At 46.9% G+C, this 20,315-nt stretch overlaps 1 protein-coding gene across 1 annotated transcript in view; it reads right to left on the reverse strand.

The window, feature by feature from the left end:
• Nucleotides 1–12,218, reverse strand: part of TBX20 (T-box transcription factor 20) — a 34,621-nt gene extending 22,403 nt beyond the window's left edge. Inside the window, exons 1-4 of the mRNA XM_071429958.1 lie at nt 12,092–12,218; nt 9,763–9,997; nt 8,337–8,501; nt 2,951–3,059 (exon numbers count right to left, since the gene is read on the reverse strand). Coding sequence (XP_071286059.1) covers nt 2,951–3,059; nt 8,337–8,501; nt 9,763–9,997; nt 12,092–12,218 — 636 coding nt within the window. The remainder of the gene's footprint in view (nt 1–2,950; nt 3,060–8,336; nt 8,502–9,762; nt 9,998–12,091) is intronic.
• Nucleotides 12,219–20,315: the final 8,097 nt, after the last annotated feature.

Here is a 20,315-nt window from a genome sequence, read left to right on the forward strand (position 1 = left end):
CAAGTACATTATTACAATAATGTATACACTCATGGCTCACCTCACCATAAACCAGAAATGATAGCACTCCAATGAAGGGCAATGAAAAGTCCTAAAGAAAGCACTCTGTGTGAAAAGTATCACTAAAATAATGGGTGGGGGGGAAATGTCACACTCATAAATATTTCACAGTCAGAAAAATGGCAATTTCTTGCTTGGCTGTAAAAATCTAGAGATAGAAGCCATTTCCTTCCTCTGGTAAGGATAATCTGAAAGTGTTCCCATGCAGTGAGCTGTATGCCATGCACACAGAGATAAGACTTCTGCCTGAGGCTTGAGGAGAATATGTGCACAACTCTGGGGTTACACATGCTGCTGAAGGTAGACAATCAGAAACGCTTGCCAACCCCAAAGTCTCGGAATAAGAGAAAACAAACATATGCTAGAACAAACAAATGCCTCTCTTCTCTACTTCTTCCTTTTCAGGAAGGGAACCACCCTACAAATAAACCACAATTACCTTAACACCCAAAACTGTCTTCTGGACGGTGAAGAAAGCAAACAACTAGAACAAACTGGAATCAGGCTGGATCCATTTTCCCTACCTGTAACTAGTATTTAAAAGCGTCTTTTGGGTCATCCAAACTTCCTCAGGAGCCAACATGCCTTATCAAACATAATTAAAAAGTGAAGACTGGCTCTTTCAAACGGAAGTGTGAGATTTCAGGAGGTTTCAATTCTCCTCTCCTCTTCATACACAAGAGTTTGGAAATGCCTTGAGCCATAGTAGAGGGAGCCCTCCTTAAAGGCTCAAGAGAACTGATTTCTTCCTTAATTCCACTGATCATCCAATGATGGCATTTGCATAGCTTCAGTAAGGCAGCACAAAAAACCTGACATCCCAATTTGGAACATAAAGCCCCACAAAATATTAAAAAGACAGTGCTCTGTGAAAGGGTAACACCTGACACTCAAATCAACACAGGATCAAGCCTTCAGGGCTTATCCTTAGCTAAGCACACAAAACTTTCCATTGTCGTTGGCTGTCCAGAGCCTTTGTGTAAAGAATGGGATCAAGCTCTGCTTCTCCGGAAATGAATGGGAAGGCTGCGTCTCAAACACTAGGGATCATTTTCTCCTGCTGCCTGTATTTGAGACGATTACATCTTCTTGCTCTGCCACATGTCTCTGTTCCCGACAGCTCCTCAGACCCACTTCTTCTTCCTACTCCTCTGGGCTTCTGGGAAGTGCAGCTCTCCTAACTAGCTTGCAATATACTGCTGCGAGCCCTTTATTAGAGGCACACATGGCCCCTGTTATGATGAAAAATGCTTCTTTTTAAGTGCTCACGTATACTGCTCTATCATCACTCGGTGATAGACCCCACAAATCTTCAGCTTTGCCCTTCTACAGATTATGAAATAAAAGAGAGGAAAAAAGCAAAACCATTCTCCACTAGTCCTGAAGGGAACAACGGTGGGGACTGGTTCAAGAACAATATACCCACAGATGGATCTCTGCAAAAGAACAACACAGAGGCATCTATCTGGGCTTTCTTTTGTTTATTTGTTTGGGGTTTCAGCTGTTTTTGATGCTGTTATTTCCAGGATGTATTTTAAACGGTCATGGCTGTGATTCAATTCTCAGTTCTTGAAATGAGTGAAAATCCTCTTTTGGATGAGAAACATTTGCACAGAATGCAGCTAAGACAAATGGCCACTGTCTCTCAGAGTCCAGGCAATAAATACCACACTAGGGAAGGGATTTCTGATACATTGCATTCAGCAATTATTCAGCTGAATGAATTAGTTATCCCTGAACATGTTTTAGAATTCAACATAATTTCTCTCTTCCCAACACCTCATTTACTAACACTGCATTTATGCTTGTTCTTCTAAACTGAACTGCCCTGTTCTCAGTTGACAATTCTTCCAAATCCATCCCCTTCCTCCTTCTGCCTTCCTTGAGAGAACCACCAAGCCCAGAGGCAACAATTTTAGCTCTTTCTTTGCAATTTGGGAGCACTATCTAGTTGTTCCTGCACTTTACAGGCACTTTCACAGAGAGAACAGGACAGACAATACCTATTCCTACCACCTACCACTAGGCACTCAGATAATACAGAAGTTGTCCCCACTGATGGAGCATAGCAAGGACCTGTGGCAAGCAGCTCTGAATCCTATTCACCATCTTCCAGCCTCAGGGAAAACAAACTGGCATCAATCAGAGCTGGGACCTGTCTCCTTCAGAGGCCCAAGCCCACCCTGTGGCACCTTGATTTGCAGTTAGCCCACAGTTATTTCAAGGGCAATTGAGGCACGCTTATGTTTTATAATTCTATAGACCCTGTTTTGGTCTCAGGTCAGTATTTTCTTCTGACTCTGAGCCCATACTGTGATGGGTCTGGAAGCAAAAGAGCTCTTATTGACAGACCCAACCCTGAGAAGTGGCCTGAAGTGACCTGTAGGGAGCTTCCAAGCACACATATAAAAGCTCGTGGGTTGGCTGGCCATGGCACGTGGCAGAGCATACTGCCAAGTCGCAGCAAAATGAAAGCAGAAGCACAACAAAAGGCTCTTCTACCTTCCTTCTATCCCTTGCTCTGATGTTCAGCTCCACCCTGAACTTGTCCCTGATGGATGGGTTTTTTTTCTGATGGAAGTAGGAGCATGATTTCAACCATTGAATCAGGCTCCACCTTATGAAATTACAGAAAATCCTGACTTTGAAAGTTGCCTGTTCCTCAACAACAAAGTAACTCAAAAGGACCCTTAAACATGTCAAACCAAACACATTCAAGCTTCACACAACATCTTCTACCCCGTGGTATGAAGGGCTGGCTAAAAGAGGTGCAACATGGGGGCCGTGGCAGCCTTTTCCCATGGCAGCCTCTCTCCCATTTAGCCCTGTGGCACAAGCAAGCAGTTCCTTGGTGATTTCTTTTCCCTTTCCCACCCATAGAGCTACTCACATGGCCATGCTGATCTAGCTCGTTGTTGGTGAGTTTGACTTTTTCAAAGGACACCATCTGCTTCAGCAGTTGCTCTCCAGTGAACGGGGAGTCAGGGTGCACGTACAACCTAAAAAACACAGAGAAAATGCCTGCTCAAAATAAAATCTCACCTCTGGGCTTGTGTGTGGGCACTACCTCTGTATGAAGTTAAAATGCACACATCATTTTGCTTTTGGGATATGCAGTGGTTCCCTGAGCATAGACTTCCTGAGAACTTAGGGTAATACAGATCGGCTGCTAAAACATGACACCATCTCCCCCAAATTAATGAATCCCTGAAATAATGCTATTCATGAAGGACAGTAAAGCAGATGACTTATTTAATTCACTGGAACATAATTGAGAATCCTGTGTCTGAGTACTAGACTGCTCCTTAACCATAACTATTATTTTATCCCACTATCTAAAATGGAGACATTAACATTCCCTGTTGTGTCTTTTCCCAAATGAAAAATTGATCATGTCTTTCCCCACAGCTGTACTAACAAGCACTTAAAATAACAATGACTACAACTCCAAGAGAAAAAACATGGTGTCATTACAGAGATAATGGGGGAATGCAGATAAAAATGCATTTTTCTTTATATGTAACATTAAGCCGTGATAATGATTTTAACCTGCACTCGATCACACATTTGCTGTGGTGACGTCTGTTTATAAGAGGTTGAAGGCTGCAGTCCAGCACAGTGGTCTGACATGAAAAATTAGTTGCAGCTCTGCTATTAACAGTCCTACACTTGGGAAATTAAGCAGAAGAAAAGGAAGCAAGAAGACATGCAGATACAATGATATATACACATTATGAGTACACTAATTACAAGTGCCGTGCTGTTTAAGAGCAATGATTTTATAGGAATAATGTATTGCTGAAAATTATTAACTCAGCTGTTCTTTTGTGATGGCAAATTAAGAGCTGGACTAAACCTTCAGCTAGTGCAAACCAGCCCTGTTTTGCTACTGCCTGTAATTGGTTATCACTCTCTCAGAGCCTGGCTCTCATTTTGGGTGATGTCTTTGGCCTCACAAATTACTTTCTTCCATTAGGTGGGTGGGGCAGGACCGAGCTGCCAGGTTAGGAAGATAAACATTTGTTCTTGTTGTTGAGCTACGATTTTAGAATGGAAAAACCACTAAGCGGTGGGGCAGAACTCTCCAATAGAGCACGCTGATCCCTAATCAAGGAATGCCCATACCAAAGACGCTGGGGAGAGCAGCCCTGTTGCTCAAAGAAGGAGATTTGATCCTGTATTCTGTTTTTGCCAGCAGAATCCCCAAGACACAGTGAAACTAAAGTTTTACCAGCACAGCTTGCATCAGATGAGCAGGATGTTTTCCTTACATTGATCCAAAGCACAGCTTGGCTGCTCTAGCTATGTCCATGGGAGGGATGCTGAGCCAGGATTCCTGTCACAATAAAATATTCCTAGCATGCAGGCATCCTCACTGCTATTGACTCTGCTGATTGCACTGCAAAGCTCATGAAAAATGATGTATCTGAAATCCCAAGACCTGGAATCATGTTATGTCAAAAGAATCTTAGCTCTGATGAAAACTAACTTTGCCTTCCTCTAAAAAACTGTGCAAAAATTTCAATATTTAGAGCCATGAATTAGGGAAGGCAAAACAAAAAGAATGTTGAACATGCCCTGCAAATTTTCAGCCAGAGTTGTGATGGGTTTTTTTTTTTTTTGTTTGGTTTTTTTTGTTGTTTTTTTTGGGGGGGGGATTTTTTTGTTTTGTTTGGTTTTTTTGTTTTGTTTTTTTTTGGTTTTTTATTGAGCCCGCCTCCTAATTTTGAGTGTCTGGATACTAGCTAATAGTGTTTACTGCGATCACAGAGTGTCAGACTCAGCAAGGTTTGGCTAATTGGGACCAAGAAGCCAAAGTATTTCAAATATGTGCAGGGAATGAGTAAAGACCTCCCTGTGCTGAAAAGCTGAGCACAATTGTTTTACACCATCATGGTTAATGCTTGGCACTGCTTTAAAACTACCAAGGGCCTGTAAACAGAGTGCTAACAGGAAAGTCACTAAAGGATAGGCACCAGAATATCAATTATACAATCATAGACCTTCCTTTTCTTCGCCCATTTGCTACACCCCAACAATCCCACTGCAACACAGGGTTCCACCTGGTGAGCTACACCTATTTCCCACACTTCTCCCGCAGTCAGAGCTTGCACACCTCAGGGAAGAGGGTTGAACCCTTGACACAGCAATTTAGCAATTTCTGAAGCAGAAGTTGTTGGCAAGACCACGAGTGTGCCCGAGCAAACAGGCCAGTGAGATAAATGTGCACATTCCAGGGCGGCACACGAGGCTCTCCCAGAAGTTTGCCTGGGATCTGCTGCCTAAGGCCAGCCAGATGTGAGGGGCTCCTCGCTTCGATTCACAAAGGGTTTAGGAGCCATATTTGGGTGTGAATTTGCTCTGCAGTATATAATGATTCATGATATACACAAGGTTTGGGTACTGCTTCTTTCTTGTGTATTTTGGAATGCAACACTGCACTCCCTCTATTTACTTTAACAGATGGTCTGGTCCCTGTGCATGCTACTTTCATTTACTGTAACATCTCAAATAATTCTCAAAATATAATACCTTTTAAAGGTTTCCTGCCTAGAGTTTTCTGTAAGTCTGTAAACACTAGGTTCATTAAACAAATTATTGTAGACAAAAACAGTTTAAAAAAAATATATAGTGATAAACTTTTGAGTGAAAGAAATGAGGCAAAAAAGGAAGAAGATCAAATAAAGGTACATGCGGAAACTTATTGAACTGATGTTTCACACAGTCTTAACAATGTGGAAGACAAATACAAAATATCACATAGGAACTCTATCCCCAGATACCACTTTAGAAGATTTATAAAAGACTTTCTGAAAAGTATTTTTGTTTAAGTGCTCGTTGCAACATAAACTTGTTCATTGCAACATAAACTTGTCTTCAACATTGACAGCAGGAAGACAAGGATAAAACTGGTTTTAATAGAAAGTTCCCTGAAGGGCTAATCTTTCAAACAGAATCACAGAATACTTATTAATTTGAAAAAAACCCAGAAACCCAAAAAAACCCTACAAAACTGTCATAGTGTTGAAAGTTATTTGTATAATGGAAAGAGTAAAACCATCAAACTGGTTCAATCCTGCAAAGTCTTACACCCAGGCACAATGCAACTCCTGAATTATTCCCCTGATGTCACTGTGCCTGGGCAGATGCAGGCAGAGATGTGTGTGGGGAGTAAGTACCTTGTTACCAGTTCCCAGACACTAAAACACACACACACATACACACCTCTCACTGACACTCCTCAAGCAGGCAGAGATAAAACCCTGCTTTTGGAGGACAAGAAATCATAACTTCGTTAAGGGTTTTGTTACTGAAGCAAGACCAAACTCGTTTCAAGATGGGAGAACTACTTTTAATCTTTTCAAGCAAGACTGAGGCCTCCCACCTGAAAAGATGCATTAACACTCTAGAAGAAGCACTGGTAATGCAAACACTGGCACATTGAACCTCTTCACATCCTTTTTCTCACCAAAGAGAAGTATAAGGAGGACAAAGTGCATAAATGTATAAGTAAGTGCTGTCTACACAAAGAAAAAGCTGTCTCTGCCTGCTCTGATCAAGTCTATTTAACTAAGCATCCTGAAAATGAAGCAGGAAAGGTGTACATTCACACATGGGGGCAAAGCATCCTGAAAATGGAACAGCACAGATTTCCACATAGGGGCACTGATCTGCTGAGGACTCCCAAAAGTTACTGCAGTACAATAAAAATAACTGTTAAGCTTCAAGAAGGCTTTATCCAATACTCAGTAGGGCAATTGCTAATTATTCCAGTCTCTTGTCTTACATTCCAATATTTCCTTGTTGAACAAGTCTATGCCAGAGAGTGTGTGAATTAGAAAACTATTTAAAGGTATCCCAAAAGGGGCATGAACAGAAAAATAAGAAGGGGGGAAAACAGTGCCTTAAAATTATTTCTGTTCTTCTGTTATTTCTTCTTTTGATGCTGGAGCAGGATCTGTGTGTTTTCTTTGGGTTTTGATCAGTGCCCATTACAATACGTCAAATGAAGCCCTCAGACGTTAACCACACTGCAAGAAGGAGTTTTTGGCCATGAAAACAAAGCAGACATAACTCCTAGGTTGCTGTCTTTAATCACAGCTTCTCTGCTTGCGCTTTTTGTTTGTTTACTCCCCTGAACAGCCTTCCAGAGATCACCAGTCACCAAGATTTCAGTTCAACTATTTATATAAGGAAATCGCGCAGAATTTGGTGCCTATACTCGCACACCAAAAAAAAAATTGTTTCCATTTCTTGTGTTTCACTTATAATTTCTGCCTCTGTAATAAGCAAGTTCTTAACCCCAGGCTAAGCCACCTGGAGCAGATCTGTGCTCCTGCGGGGAGCCCTCCACAAAAAGTTTCTTTGAAGCCAGAGAGGCTTCATCCGCGTTATTCCATATCTCCGGCTCTGACTCAGCAAAGCCCTTCGACATGTGCTGCAGGCTCACTGGCCTTGGGGACTGAAGTAGGTACAGAAGTGCTGGGCTGAATTCGATGAAGTGTGGGTCTCCCCTGAAGTGCCCTCCCACTGTACAGCCCAGCGCTGCAGCCTCAGTTGCCCAGTGCTTAAAGGAATCAGTCATTAATTACATTAATGGATTTATTTTAGAAATTAAATTTCTAAAGCATTTGTTTCTGTAGAGAAAAGGGAATTTATTTTAGAGGGGTTTTTTCCTGATGTCTCAGAATATGTCATGATCTTTTAACAAAAAGAAAAGTAACTGAGGAACTGATCTGTACTTTGCCTGCTGCCTAACAGATGATTAAAATCAAGAATAAAATCGTTGGTTAGCAAATGCTGGGAATGTTACAGAAATAATATAATTTCAAGCATAAACAGCAATGAGCTGCAATTTATTCCTCTTTTGGCTTGGCTGGTGGTGCCTGGATTGCTTTAAATTATGAGGTCAAATATTGGGGGGGGGTAAAACCAAGGGACATTTTATTTTTAAGTTTTCTTATCTGAATCATGACAAACTTAAATTTAAAAAAAATTAAACCCCGGTATGTGTAAAAGAACTCTTAACCAAATTCTGCATATCTTGGAATACTCAGTATAAATCAAATCTCAAGCAGAGATTTGAAACCAGATTTTGCAACACAAAAATTGTAATCAGAGTTTTGTAACCAGCTTTGTTGAACACGGACTTAAAAATCTCAGAGCACTGTTTGCAAACAGAATGGAAAGATTAATACAAGATATTTTGTGAAGGGGGAAAAAAAGAAAAAAAAATAGTAAAGAGAAATAAAAGACCAGCAATAAAATCTACAAACCTTGCAGGGAGAGGAGGGTCAGCTTTTCCAGCCACTAACCAGGAAGACCTGTGGTAGGCATATCTATATCTTTTATTGTCCACAGGAACTATATCCATTAACACAATATACTTGGCCTCAGGATCCACTCCCGAGAAGGAAACCCTGATTGTAGGAAACATTCTCCTAAAAAACAAGGCAAATCAGAAAATAAATATTTAGGCAGAGAACAGAAATTTGAGAGCATCTGAAAAGCTGCTAAAAGTAATAATTATATTTAAATCCCCCACAAAAAAACTTAAAGCATGTATTGATTTCGCTTCCACATGACGGGAGTTAAATCTTGTGTCTCTCTAATAAGGAGACAAAAAGCAGCTTGAAATCGAAATTATATTTGGGGAGCAAAAAGAAAAACATGGTAAAAAGTGAATTAGGAAAGGAGAAATATACTATTTGCCTGTTAGTTAAAAGCACACAACGATTTCAGAAAACAGTTTTAGCTAAGGTACATAGATACTTAAGAACTTGGATTTTCTTTAATTATTTATATTTTGCGGGATCCATATTACTGCAAGGGAAATATTCCAAAACTATTTCCGTTGTTATTCTCACATATTTTATGTGAGTGTTTTCTTAAGCCTGCTCACAATATTTTTGAACGGAATTTTCAAAACTAAAACATTTCTTTTCTTTACTGTTTATCTGTACTTAACTGTAAGGTTATCCTGTAGACCAGAAATAAAGTTAAATAATTTTGACAGTTTAAAATAGTGAACTTCATATTGCATGTTTTACACCTAATTTTAAAAAATAAAAACATATAGCGATAGAGCTTATCAGTTAGGAAAAAAAAAATCTTTAGGCAACTACGTTAATAAAAAGTAACTTTGGGGATTTAAAACTCCTAAAAACATTTGGCTCCTCCGGACTGCGTTTGACTGACCCAAACCCCACAAGCGCTACTGAAGAAGACATAGTTTGAGGTAAGAAGAAAACCTGAAATTCTTTTGCGCATTTTTGCAACCGAGAGAAAAGAACAAACCAAAGCAAGCTCTGACAGGATCACTTCCCCACGACCCCGCGTTTCCCTCGGTCTGTACCAACCCAGCGCCTCAAAATCACCGCAGAACTTTAGTCACAAACCTGATTATTACGGAAACAACTCTTCTTCCCCGCCGCCAGGACGCCCCGGATGGATTTCAGCCGGCCCCGCCGCAGCGCACCGCATCTCGCTCCGGCCCCGGCCGCTTCTCCCTCTGCCCCAGCGGGGCCCGCCGAGGGGCTGCGGCAAATATGGGGCTTCACCCTCATCCCCTTAACCCAGCCGTGCTGCTCTCCCGATACAAAAAAACCTTCAGGGTTTCGGTAACTTTGCCCTTTATTCCCCCTGTCCAAAGCCGCTTTTCGAAAGATGCGCGGAGGGAAACCCTGGGCTGCCCAGTCTTACCTCCCGGATTTGGTGATGATCATCTCGGTACCCAGTTCATGAAACTTGTCCCAGAGCTCTTTGGTCTCCAGGCTGCAGGAGATTTTGGCCATCTCCTCGCTGGGGATGATGGGGGTGGTGGGGATGAGGGGCTCGGTGCACAGGGAAGAAGGGCTACTGCTAAAATCCCCGTGAGGGTCCAGGCTGGATAAATCACTCAAAGGCTGGGCGCAGGAGGATTTCTCAACGAATTGTTCTGCAGGGTTTGAAGAAAAAGAGAGACACAGACAGAAAAAGAGACAGAGAGAGAAAGGGGATTCAGCCAGGACAATAGGACCACCGAGACAAGATATTTAAATATATATATATATTATATATATGAAAGGTATTTATCGTTCAACTGCCCCCGGCCGATTCCTTAGGCGTCCGCTCATCATTTGAGGGAGGCGGTGTTGATTTTGGGAGATGAGCTCCGGGAAGAGCCCGCAGCGGCGCCGCTCGCAGAGGCGCACCGGGAGGGACGCCCGGGGGGCGGCGGGAGCAGCACGGCCCCGGCCCCGCCGCCGCCCGGCCGCGATCCGCGATCCGCGATCCGCTCCGCGGGGCACGGCAGGGCAGAGCCGGCCCTGCGCGCTGCCCCCCCGCTAACCGAGGGGTTCCACGGAAAGGTCACTAATTCTCATTAAAACGGGAGCGTTGAGCGCCGAGGGGCTGCTGAGGGCCAGGGTCACGCTGGGGGGCACGGGACGCTGCTCCCGGATTGCGCCGCTGGCAGAGAGCGCAAAGCAGAAGGAGCCCGAGCGCGGCCGCGCAGGCTCCGCGCTTCCTTCGCGGGGAAGCGAGCCCCAAATACCAATTAAACAGCGGGCACGGGCTCACTCCCCCGGAAAGTTGGCTCTGCCTTTCTCCCAGCCGGTTAGCTGACACTGAGCCACTCGTTTGGAGAAACAGGCTCCGGAGGAGCTGCGTGCGGCCGCGCAACCTACGCGGGTGCAGAAGCTGCTGCCGACGCGGGCCGCCCGCCGCGCCTGGCGTTGCCTCCCACCCCCGCAAGCCCCGGGAGGCTTCGGGCGCTTCAGCAGCTCCCTTGGGAGTTTCCGCCGGAGGCGAGGCCGGGAGGGAGCAGAGCTGCGAGGGCTCTGCCCGGCCCCGCGGTGCGGCACCGGGATGCGGCGGCGGATCCGCCGCCCGGCGCCAAAGAACGAAAGGAGCACGAACGCTCCCTGCCCCTCCAGGGAAAGGTTTTGCCTAAAGCTCCAGTTAATAAAAACCGAGTCACAGGCAGTCGTTTCCCTTCTATTTTTAGATGAGCGACATGAGGGAAGGGGTTAAAAATTTTTGAAAAGTTAAATTAAATAAGCATTTTCAGGAAAAATTCAAAACAAAACCAAAAAACCAAACCAACCCCACTAACACAAAGTTTAACACAAACCCATGTAAATACGCCGACCGGGAATACTACAACGTTCCCGGCCTACATTAGCGCCTCGACTTAAAACTGAAGTTCTCAATGAATCCCTAGACTATGTGAAATCTTTTGAGACAGTTGATTAGGTGCAGCAGACGCTGAGGAGCTGCCTTTTCTAAATTCTTTTAAGATTGAGTGTAATCCTGTTCATTGGCGCCCTGAAAGCTTAACACATATTTTGTAGTTTTCTGCGAACTCCTGGATACACGCAAGGATGACAAACCGCAGAAACTTGGAGGGCTGGGGGGGGGGGGGGGGGGAGGAGGGGAAGATGTTCATGTTTTTTAAAAGCATTCAGGATTCTGAATCGAGGCAACCGAATAAAGCGAAATCGCTTACCCGAAAATCTCAAAAGCTTACAAAAACTCCTCCCGGTCTATGTAGAGCAAAACAGCCTATATGAGCCTACATCGAGGAGCTGTGGAGTGAAGGGATTTTCAGTTCTACGCGCAAGTTTTACTACCCCTTGTAAGCCTAGGCACCACAACGGAGAGTCTCTAATTTGACTTCAGAACCAGGGTGGATTTGCAATATCTATTTAAGAGATTCATTTCATGTCAGCGAAGAGAAATTGAACTACCTTAGAGTGTGGCATTATTCTGCAAATGGCGAAGCTGGATAAATAAGAGGCATAACTGAAACTAGAGGAATTTAGGAAACTCTTTATGCTATAAACAGCCTAAAAAAGACCGTGGGTGATGAGGGCACTCAACTTTCGCGCTTAGGTGGTGCTGCTTTCCCCTCTGCAGAGGAAACCTTCGGGCAGGGGGGACACGCCGCTGCCCGGCCCGGCTGCCGGAGCGCTGAGAAAGGTAAGCCAGGGCGGTCAGGACAGACGGACGGACCCCACGGACACCGGCGGTCACCCCGGTCCCCACTCACCCAGAGGCTTGATGGTGCTCTCGGGGGACTCCTTGTCCTTGGAGCTGCCGCTCGACATGAGCGCGGCGATGGAGAAGGCGTTGGCCCGGGAGGAGAGCTGCGGCTTGGGGGGCGGCGTGTACTCCATGGCCACTGCGCGGGGACGCGGCTCGCTGCGGCGCTGCCCGGACGGGGCGGGGGGCAGGGCACGACCGGCCGGGGGTGGCGGAGCCGGGATACCGGGAGCGCTCTGCTCCCGGCGCCGAGCGCTCCCCCGCCTTAACGCGGGGCCGCGGAGATCCTATCGGCCGGCGGCCAATCGGCGCCGGGACACGTCAAGGGCCCCGGCCCGGCCCGGCCCGGCCGCGGGGGAGGGGGCGGAGGCGGGCAGCAGCAGCAGCAGGAGCAGCAGCAGCAGCAGCAGCAGGAGGAGGAGGGACGGACGGACAGACGGAGGGAGGGGAGGGAGGGAGAGGAGGGGAGGGCTCTGCCCGCCCGCAGGGTGGGGAGGGGGCGGCCGGCCCTCGGGACAGCTCCCCGCAGCCGCTCCCCTTTTGGGCACCCCAACGCCGCTCCCCGCCGGGGCCCCGGCTGCGGTTCGGGGAGCGCCATCCGCTCCTCCGAGCCCCGGGCGCGGGAAGGAGGGGCCAGGCCGCGCGGCCAGGGATGCTCCCGGGAGCGTCCCTAGGCTATTCGCTTCGCCGAGGCACGACACGGCGCAGGGGCGCTTGAAAGGATGAAATGTAATTGTGAATTTTTCTGGTGCGCGTGTGTGAGTGTCAGCTTTCTCTTTTGCATTCAAATATTAAAAGACCGCAGCTTTCAAAGCAGACGTTTCGTCGTTGTGTGCTTTCTGTTGGGACAGAATGTTCCTTAAGGCTGATCGTACCCTTGGTTTCGCTGCACCGGATCCCAAATATTGTCACCCCGTTGAGATGTACTCGCCCCCACCGACTCCAGGTGAGACCCTTGCAGCATTCCCTTCCCACCCCAACCAGTGCGTGGGCCGCTGATCGCACAGTTTTCTTCAAATCCGTTTCATCGGCTGCGCCGAAATAGGTGACACTGATCAGGCACATAAGACAGAGAAAGTCGGGACGGGGTGATGGTACCAACGAGTAGCTTATTCCAAAGCGGTGATTTAAGTAAGTTTCTCAGTGCTCTTTCACACGTAAAATGTAAGCATACTCTCATGAATAAATTAAATAAAGAAAAGCGGTGCGTTTAAATAAAATTCCTTTAAATAAAAATATCACTGAAGATATTTACTCGCTAGAACGACTCACAAGAGGACGTGCAACTTTATCAATGAAGTTCCACCTTCTAAATCTAGAACAGAATCCAAGCACTCTTAATTACGCAGGCTGGTGCCAAGAGCCACACACATACCCGGTGTCAATCCCGTTCCTACTACACTTAATTAATTATTATGGAGAAAGAATTATTTGGGTCACCCTGCCCGGCCAGTGGAGTGGGGAGGACGAAACAGTGCTTTATCGCTTTGAGATCAGCGAGAACCAACTGCAGTTTGCCCTTTTGATACCTGGATTTGCTAACAGATAGAATATCTATCGCAAACGGGACGTGCCTATTTAGAAGAGCTAAAGCGTCTGGCAGAGGATTTCGGCGTGGCCCACAGCGGTCTGGGGTCTCGCCTCAGACATTAGTGGGAGGAGAGGGGCGAAAGGGGAGAGCCCAGCCAGCCCCGCGGCCGGCGAGCCGGGAGGGTCAGCTCAGCAAGCATCGCCTCTTGCTTGACACAGGCAAACAGAGACGAGAGGTTCTGCCGACACCAATCTTAAAAAAACCAAGAACAAACAAACAAACAAAAACCAAACAAAAAGTCCCCTCAACACTTTACCACTGTATCCCGAGGGACATCCCGCCAAATACGGGTCCGTTTTCCCTGCGCGACAGCCCCGCTCCTGGGACCCCTCCGGGCGTGCGAGGGGCGGCGGGACGGGGGTGCCGAGCTCCCGGCCCTGCGCTCCCTTGGCCCTACCTGGAAAGCAGGGTCCGGCCTGCCCGAAAAGACAGACAAAGGAGGGAAAGGAGGGTACAAGCAGCCGGGAAGTTTTCCTCTTCACCTTTCCTCTGGTGGTAACAGGGATCCCTAAGTCTCCTTTGGTTTCCTACCTACTGTACGCACCGCGCAAGCAAGGATAATAAAACCTGTCAAAGTAACAGCGCAGATCCTACCAAAAAAGCCCCCCAAAAATAAAAAAAAACCCAAAAAACCAAAACCCAAAAAAAAAAACCCAAACAACCTAAACCTCCAAAACCACCTCTCCTTTTCCCTTGCTTATTTCCGTCCTTCAGCAGTGAGGTCGTAACATACCTGTCCCTAGCAGGGGCTGCCCCGGTCCATCGGGGCTGAGGGGAGACGGACGGTGGGTCCCTGTGGGTATTTCTGTGCGTCCGTCTGAGAAACACCGCCTCGGCAGCTGAGGCAGCTCCGGACCGATTTCTGCTCTCCCTGGCCGCGGGATTTCCAGTCCCGGGGGGCGGCCGATCATTGCCTTGGCCCGGGGGAAGAGGACGCGGCCGCGGCGGGGGAAGCGCTGCGCGCTGAGCGGGGCACGGCGCACCCGGGCGCGGAGCGGAGGGCGAGGGGCAGCCGAGGCCGCGGTGCGGCCGTGGAGCTGGGACGGGGCTGCCGGTCACCTCCGGGTAGGAGGTTTCCCCCGGGGAGAGGAACTGGCTTTGGGGCTTGTAGATCTCTGCTCGTACCTTGGAGTTAAAATACCGGGGTGGAAAGAAAGCAGGAACTTCGTTTTATTTTATTTTAAACGGATCCATCCACGGGATGGCTTTTCTTTTGCTTGGTTACGCCATGCAATTTTTCGCTCTATCCGGCGAGAATCTGTATTTTTTAAAGGTATTTTTCCCTCGCTCCGCCTCCGATAAGGAAATGAGCCTTGTCTAGACGCCCAGAGCACCCCCTCCTTCCCCGTGGGCAGGGAATGGGTCTCAACTCCGGCCGTCTAATCCTCGCTACGGCTCCCTCCCCCGCCGGGGCCGAAGTGGGGAGACACAGGGATCAGGCAACCCGAGCTCGGCTTCCCTGGGCTGCTTTGCCGTCCCTGCCCACGGCCCTCTCCGGCCAGGGCCGGCTTCCAGAGACCAGGGGGTGGCAGGGGAATACACTACTACCCCAAAGCTCTTGATGCCTCTCTGCTTTCCCAACCAAGTGGATGTATTTAGAAATGTCCGCGCGCTCTTCCCAGGGGATGCGAACCGGAGCTGCCAGTCCCCGCCGCGCCCAGGCACAGAGCGGCTGTCACCACTGTACCGACCCCCTCCCGAGAGCAGAGTTACCAACCCTGCTGCTCCCCAGCAGGGAGGTTGCCTCGCTTGAACCCGTTTCAATTAAATCCTTCGTTATTGTTTACCCGTATATGAAGGACACGCAATCTACACTGCAGATTTGTTTTTAATCTAGCAAATCCATGTGTTTGTCGCTGGTGTCAGCCTGCTGTGGCAGAGACATTCATTAGGCTTCATTATTCTTTCAAAATACTTTTTTTCTTTTTTCCCATTTTCCTTTGCCCAAAAAGCTCCTTACTCTCTTGTGCACCAGCAAAAAGCAGAGTGCGGTAATCGCTGCACACCTCATCTCGTTCGTTCGGTTCCCAGCTTTAATCAGGATTTGGTCTCAGTTTCGCCGTCAGGTTTCAAACAGGGAGCTTGCAGCCCGCCTCCGAAACCCCTCTTTGATCCCTGACGAACCAAGGAGAAAGCACGATCCCGTGAAAACCCATGAGCACCGCTTCTTCCCGGCCCTTTCCTCACCTACACAAAATCACGACGGGAACGACACACGAGGGACAGAAAACCCGCAGAAGCCCGCCGAGCAGCCTAGGGTCCAGAGGGATGGTTTCAGGTGCTCCTTCGCCCGTGTGACAAGAGCTCCGGCGCTGCGCGGCCGCGCAGGCCCGCGGGCGGGCGGGGTGTGCGGAGAGGGGCGCACACCGGGCGGGGAACCACGCTCAGGTTTTAAACAACTCTTTCGCGTAGTGATGAGGGGCCGTTGCCCTTTTACTCTTTTTTTGTTCCCGCAAAAGCCCCCACGCCGCACACTTCACGCGGCAGAGACAAATCTGTGCGGGGCTGCGCCCCGAAAACAGACCCGGCACCGAGCCGAGCTGATACCCACTCTTCTCACGGCTGTCCCTTGGGATAACCTGGCATTTGCCTCCATCCCTCCTCCTCCGTTACTTCCCCGTCTCCCCTCCGGATCCGTAGCCTGTGCGGCGGGCAAGGAGCGCGTTTCCCTTTAATTAGGAGCCTACGGGTGCAGGGTGCCGCTGCCGAGACCCTCCCTGCCGCCGTCCCACGCCGAGCGCTGCTGCCCGGGCGTGTGTCTGACCCTCCAGCCCGCAGCCCCTCTCCAAGGTAACCTACGGCGCTGCTTTGGCATTGAGTTTACTCCTGCCTCGGTAGGGAAGAGTTAAAATCTTTTGCTCTTTCTTATTTTTCACCCCTGCAGATAAAAACAGTTTATCCAGCATAAAGAATGGTGTTTATTCGCTCGGGCAGGGTCTCCGGCTCGCCCGTTCGTGCCCTGCGAGAGCACCGCTACTTTACAAAGCGCTAGCCGGCTCTGGCTCTGCTCCCCTGCAACCTCATGAGATTGTCAGCCTGCTTTCAAGAGATTTTTTTGTCCTCCGCTGCACGTAATTCTATTGCTCTGTCCGCCGGATTCCCCCTCTCTTTGCGCTCCCCGCTTTGGGAGCAGCCCCCGCTCCCAGCGCTCCTGCTGCCGCGGGAACATCGCTCCCCTGCCGCCGCTCCATGCTCTCCCCTCCGCGGAAAGAGCCGCGCCAGCAAGGCAGAAGCCCGGGTACCTGAGATCCAATTTCACAACAAAAACATCTCAATGTCACCTACAGCGAGAAGGTGGCTTATCGGAGCAAAATGCGAGGCATTTTAAACCTATTAGGCATCTCCCAGATGCAAATCCAATGGTGGAAAGAGAAAGGCTCTATTAAGACCCGAGGGCTGACAATTAGATTATAGTCCAATTGCCAGCGGATAATGTGCTAAAAGCTTTCCCATTTAGTGTAACTCCTCGCTGAAAATTATTCACACTTTGCGGGCTGCCGCGCTCCTGAACGGGAGATGTCTTTGTCCGCGGAGAGCGCGAACAGCCGGGCGCAACTCAACACAGACACACGGACGCACGGACAGATGCACACGCAGAAGGTCTCGCAGCCAGGAGGATCATTAAAGACATCCTTCCCGACCCAGAGCCGTGTGGCAAATCTGTGTGTGGTACAAGCTGACGAGCGCACGCACAGCCGCTGCAGAGGCGCCAGGATAAGCGCATCCAGAGGCACCTATTCCAACGTGCCATGCCGTGTGTGTAGAGCGTGGTTTGTGTAGAGCATAGCTTGGAAGATCATCTAGTTCTCACATATCGTCGCATCAGCTGGACACATTTAGATTTTAATGTCCCTTCACGTGCAGAAAATACACTATTTTCCGTATAAACCTAAAGTTTATATTTAATGACAGCGATGACATTTTTACTAAAAAAAATTCTTAGTTTGGGTACTCCACAGATCATTTTTTTCGGTTTAAAACTGTCACTGAAAACTGACGAAATTTTCCTAAGAGCTTGAACTCCTAACGCTCTGTAGGAGCGTTAATTTTAAGTACCACCAAGCAATGCACGACTTCGCATGTGATCATTTAATTCCAATATTGCAAAATCTTTGTCATGGGGTGAGTGGGTTCGCATCCGCCGGTGCCGTGCCCGTCCCGGGGGCGTGGGGACTGTGAGCCTCCCTCCCCGCGGCGGGGACAGGCTCTTGCAGCCCCGGGAGACGATGCTCCACGGCGGCCGGCCAGCAGCACACCCTGCCCCAGAAGAGTCTGTCCTGGACCGGAGGGCGGTGGAGGGCAAGGCTGGGCTGGGCAGAGGCAGCAGGGCCTTCCTGACTCTATTTATCCATTCATCAACCTCTCCCTCCTTTCATGTCACACCTACAAAAAATCATGAGCCTTTGTGGTTTTTTAAAGGTATACACACATAAATAATTAACACACAAGTTTGTCTTGCTCGTCTTTCCCAACATCACTTAATTTAAAACTAAAGCAAAACGAGTCATCCCCCCCAAACAGCCAGAACTGCCAGGACCTATGCAATGCACACCAGCCTTGAAGGGACCAAGCACCAGCTTTGGACTTTGGGGCTTAAATCAATAGTCAGAAGTGTGATGAAAAGCCACATCTTTAATGCTCTATTTTTATACAACCATTTTATGCTCAATTTCAGATCAAAGTCCTTAGGAGCCCTTCCACCTGTTTTGCAGAGTTAGAGGAAATATTAATTAACTGGCAGAATTAAGCAGAAAGGCTGGCATGTTAGAGAGGAAAGATAAGTTTAGAAAAGCTCCTTCACAGGTCTTAAGAAAGACAACAGAGAACATAGAATTGTCTGTCCAACTTTTTCGTTGGAGAGAACTACATTTCAATGGCTTGGAACAGAATCTGTTTGTCTGGTTTCTTTACACAAAAACTATTATTAATTTCTTCACTCACAAAGCATTTCAGAACACTTCAAAATTTTATAAATCATAAAATGTGACTTGTTTACTTAGCAGATGGGAATGTTACTCAAGATGAACAAAATGTGCTTGTGTGTACACTTTTCTATACACATACATACATCTGCACTACCATACACTTAAACTTGCCCAGTGGTGCTTTTCTTAGTTGCCTTCCATGAAACAATACAAGAAACCCATGGTCTGCCACAGCACAAGATTTACTGTAAGCTGAAACCACTGCTTTGGACCAAAACTTTAGTGGAAAACAAAACTTCTTTATTTCAGTGCTCATTTTAAAGACATAAAAAATTCATGACAGTGATATGGAAGCAGTTTGCTGGAGCATTGGAAAAATCTTTTCTAGTTCCTGACTTTTGAAGTCTCACTGGAGTTGAGATATCCTGACAGGCATATGTATGTCTGCCTATTTGTCTGTCCTTGAGATAGGATGGAGCTTCTTCTTGACTTTCACCTTGATGATGGAAGTCAAGATGCAGTTCCTGGCAGGCTGCAAGGACGTGATGGCTCACTCTCCTTTGATCAGGTACAGTGATGCACCTGAAATTTTGGGCTTGCAGTCTTCAGGAAAGCTGTCACTCACACTGTTTGTTGGTTAAAGTAAATCTCTGGCTAGCGTGTGACTTGATTGTGCAGTTGAACAGCTTGGAAAATGTTCCTCAAGCTCCTGAGACAATATTTATTTCTTCTCTTTTTCTTGTATCAGTGAAAGATATTTTAAGTGATTTTTTTTTTCATTTTCTTTCAGGCTTTTTGTGTTTTTCCTCATTTCATATTTAATTTCCATTAAAAAGTAATGAATCAAAACTTTTGAGCTTTATTAAGCAAGTGAGATTTAAATAGCTAATTTATTTGCTGTATGTTGAAAATTGCCTGTTTAAGGAATACTAATAACCAATAAGTTGGCAATTTAGAAGTATTTAGAACAATTTTAGCTAAGTAAAAGAAGTCTCAAGGAGCATTTTTTGGTTAAAAAAATCACCAGACTTTACACAGCCCTAAAGATGATCATGTGCACATTTATGAGAAAGGGCAAATTTTTCTCTTGACTTTTGCAACCCTTGGATTGGTAAGAGAGTTTCAGAGTTGCCTGTAATGGCAATATGAAAATAGGAATAGTGGGAAGTGCTGGGAAGAATAGAAACCTCAACAACTAAGAAAAAAATTTCTGGTAAATGTTAAAACTTTTTCTTCTTTTTTTTTTTTTTTTAATAGAAGAGTCTGGTTTGAGGTCTCCAGTTCGAGATGTCTTGGGTGTTACTTACTTCATCTAGATTTATAGTTCCTTGCAATTTTTTTGTTGTGTCCGAAATTCTGTCCCAAAATATCCAAAGCTAAGGACCTAAAATTAGAGACTGCCTTTGAAACTGCTGATCTCTGCATATTTTCCCTCTGTGAACATAGAACAGTAGAATACGCCCTAAGACAACGGGTAAAGAAAATGGATTTTGCTTTGAAGGCCAGAGGTAGAAAGCATTAAAAGAAGGCTATCAGCCACTTCCCAAAACTTCAGTAGTGGTGCTTTTTCCATTTTTGCTCAGTGATGTATCTGTAATTTTTGTCCACCTCTCCTGGTAGGTGTAAATAAAAAAAGGTAGTTATAAAAGAATAAAGGAAAAGAAAAAGAAAATTAAAAGATAGAAAACAAGGAGGAGTAAGGTGAACATAGAAAA

Source organism: Agelaius tricolor, unplaced genomic scaffold (assembly GCF_023055355.1).
Source record: "Agelaius tricolor isolate 1412-34295 unplaced genomic scaffold, bAgeTri1.0.p SCAF_6, whole genome shotgun sequence".
In the NCBI taxonomy this organism is placed as follows: Eukaryota; Metazoa; Chordata; class Aves; order Passeriformes; family Icteridae; genus Agelaius; species Agelaius tricolor.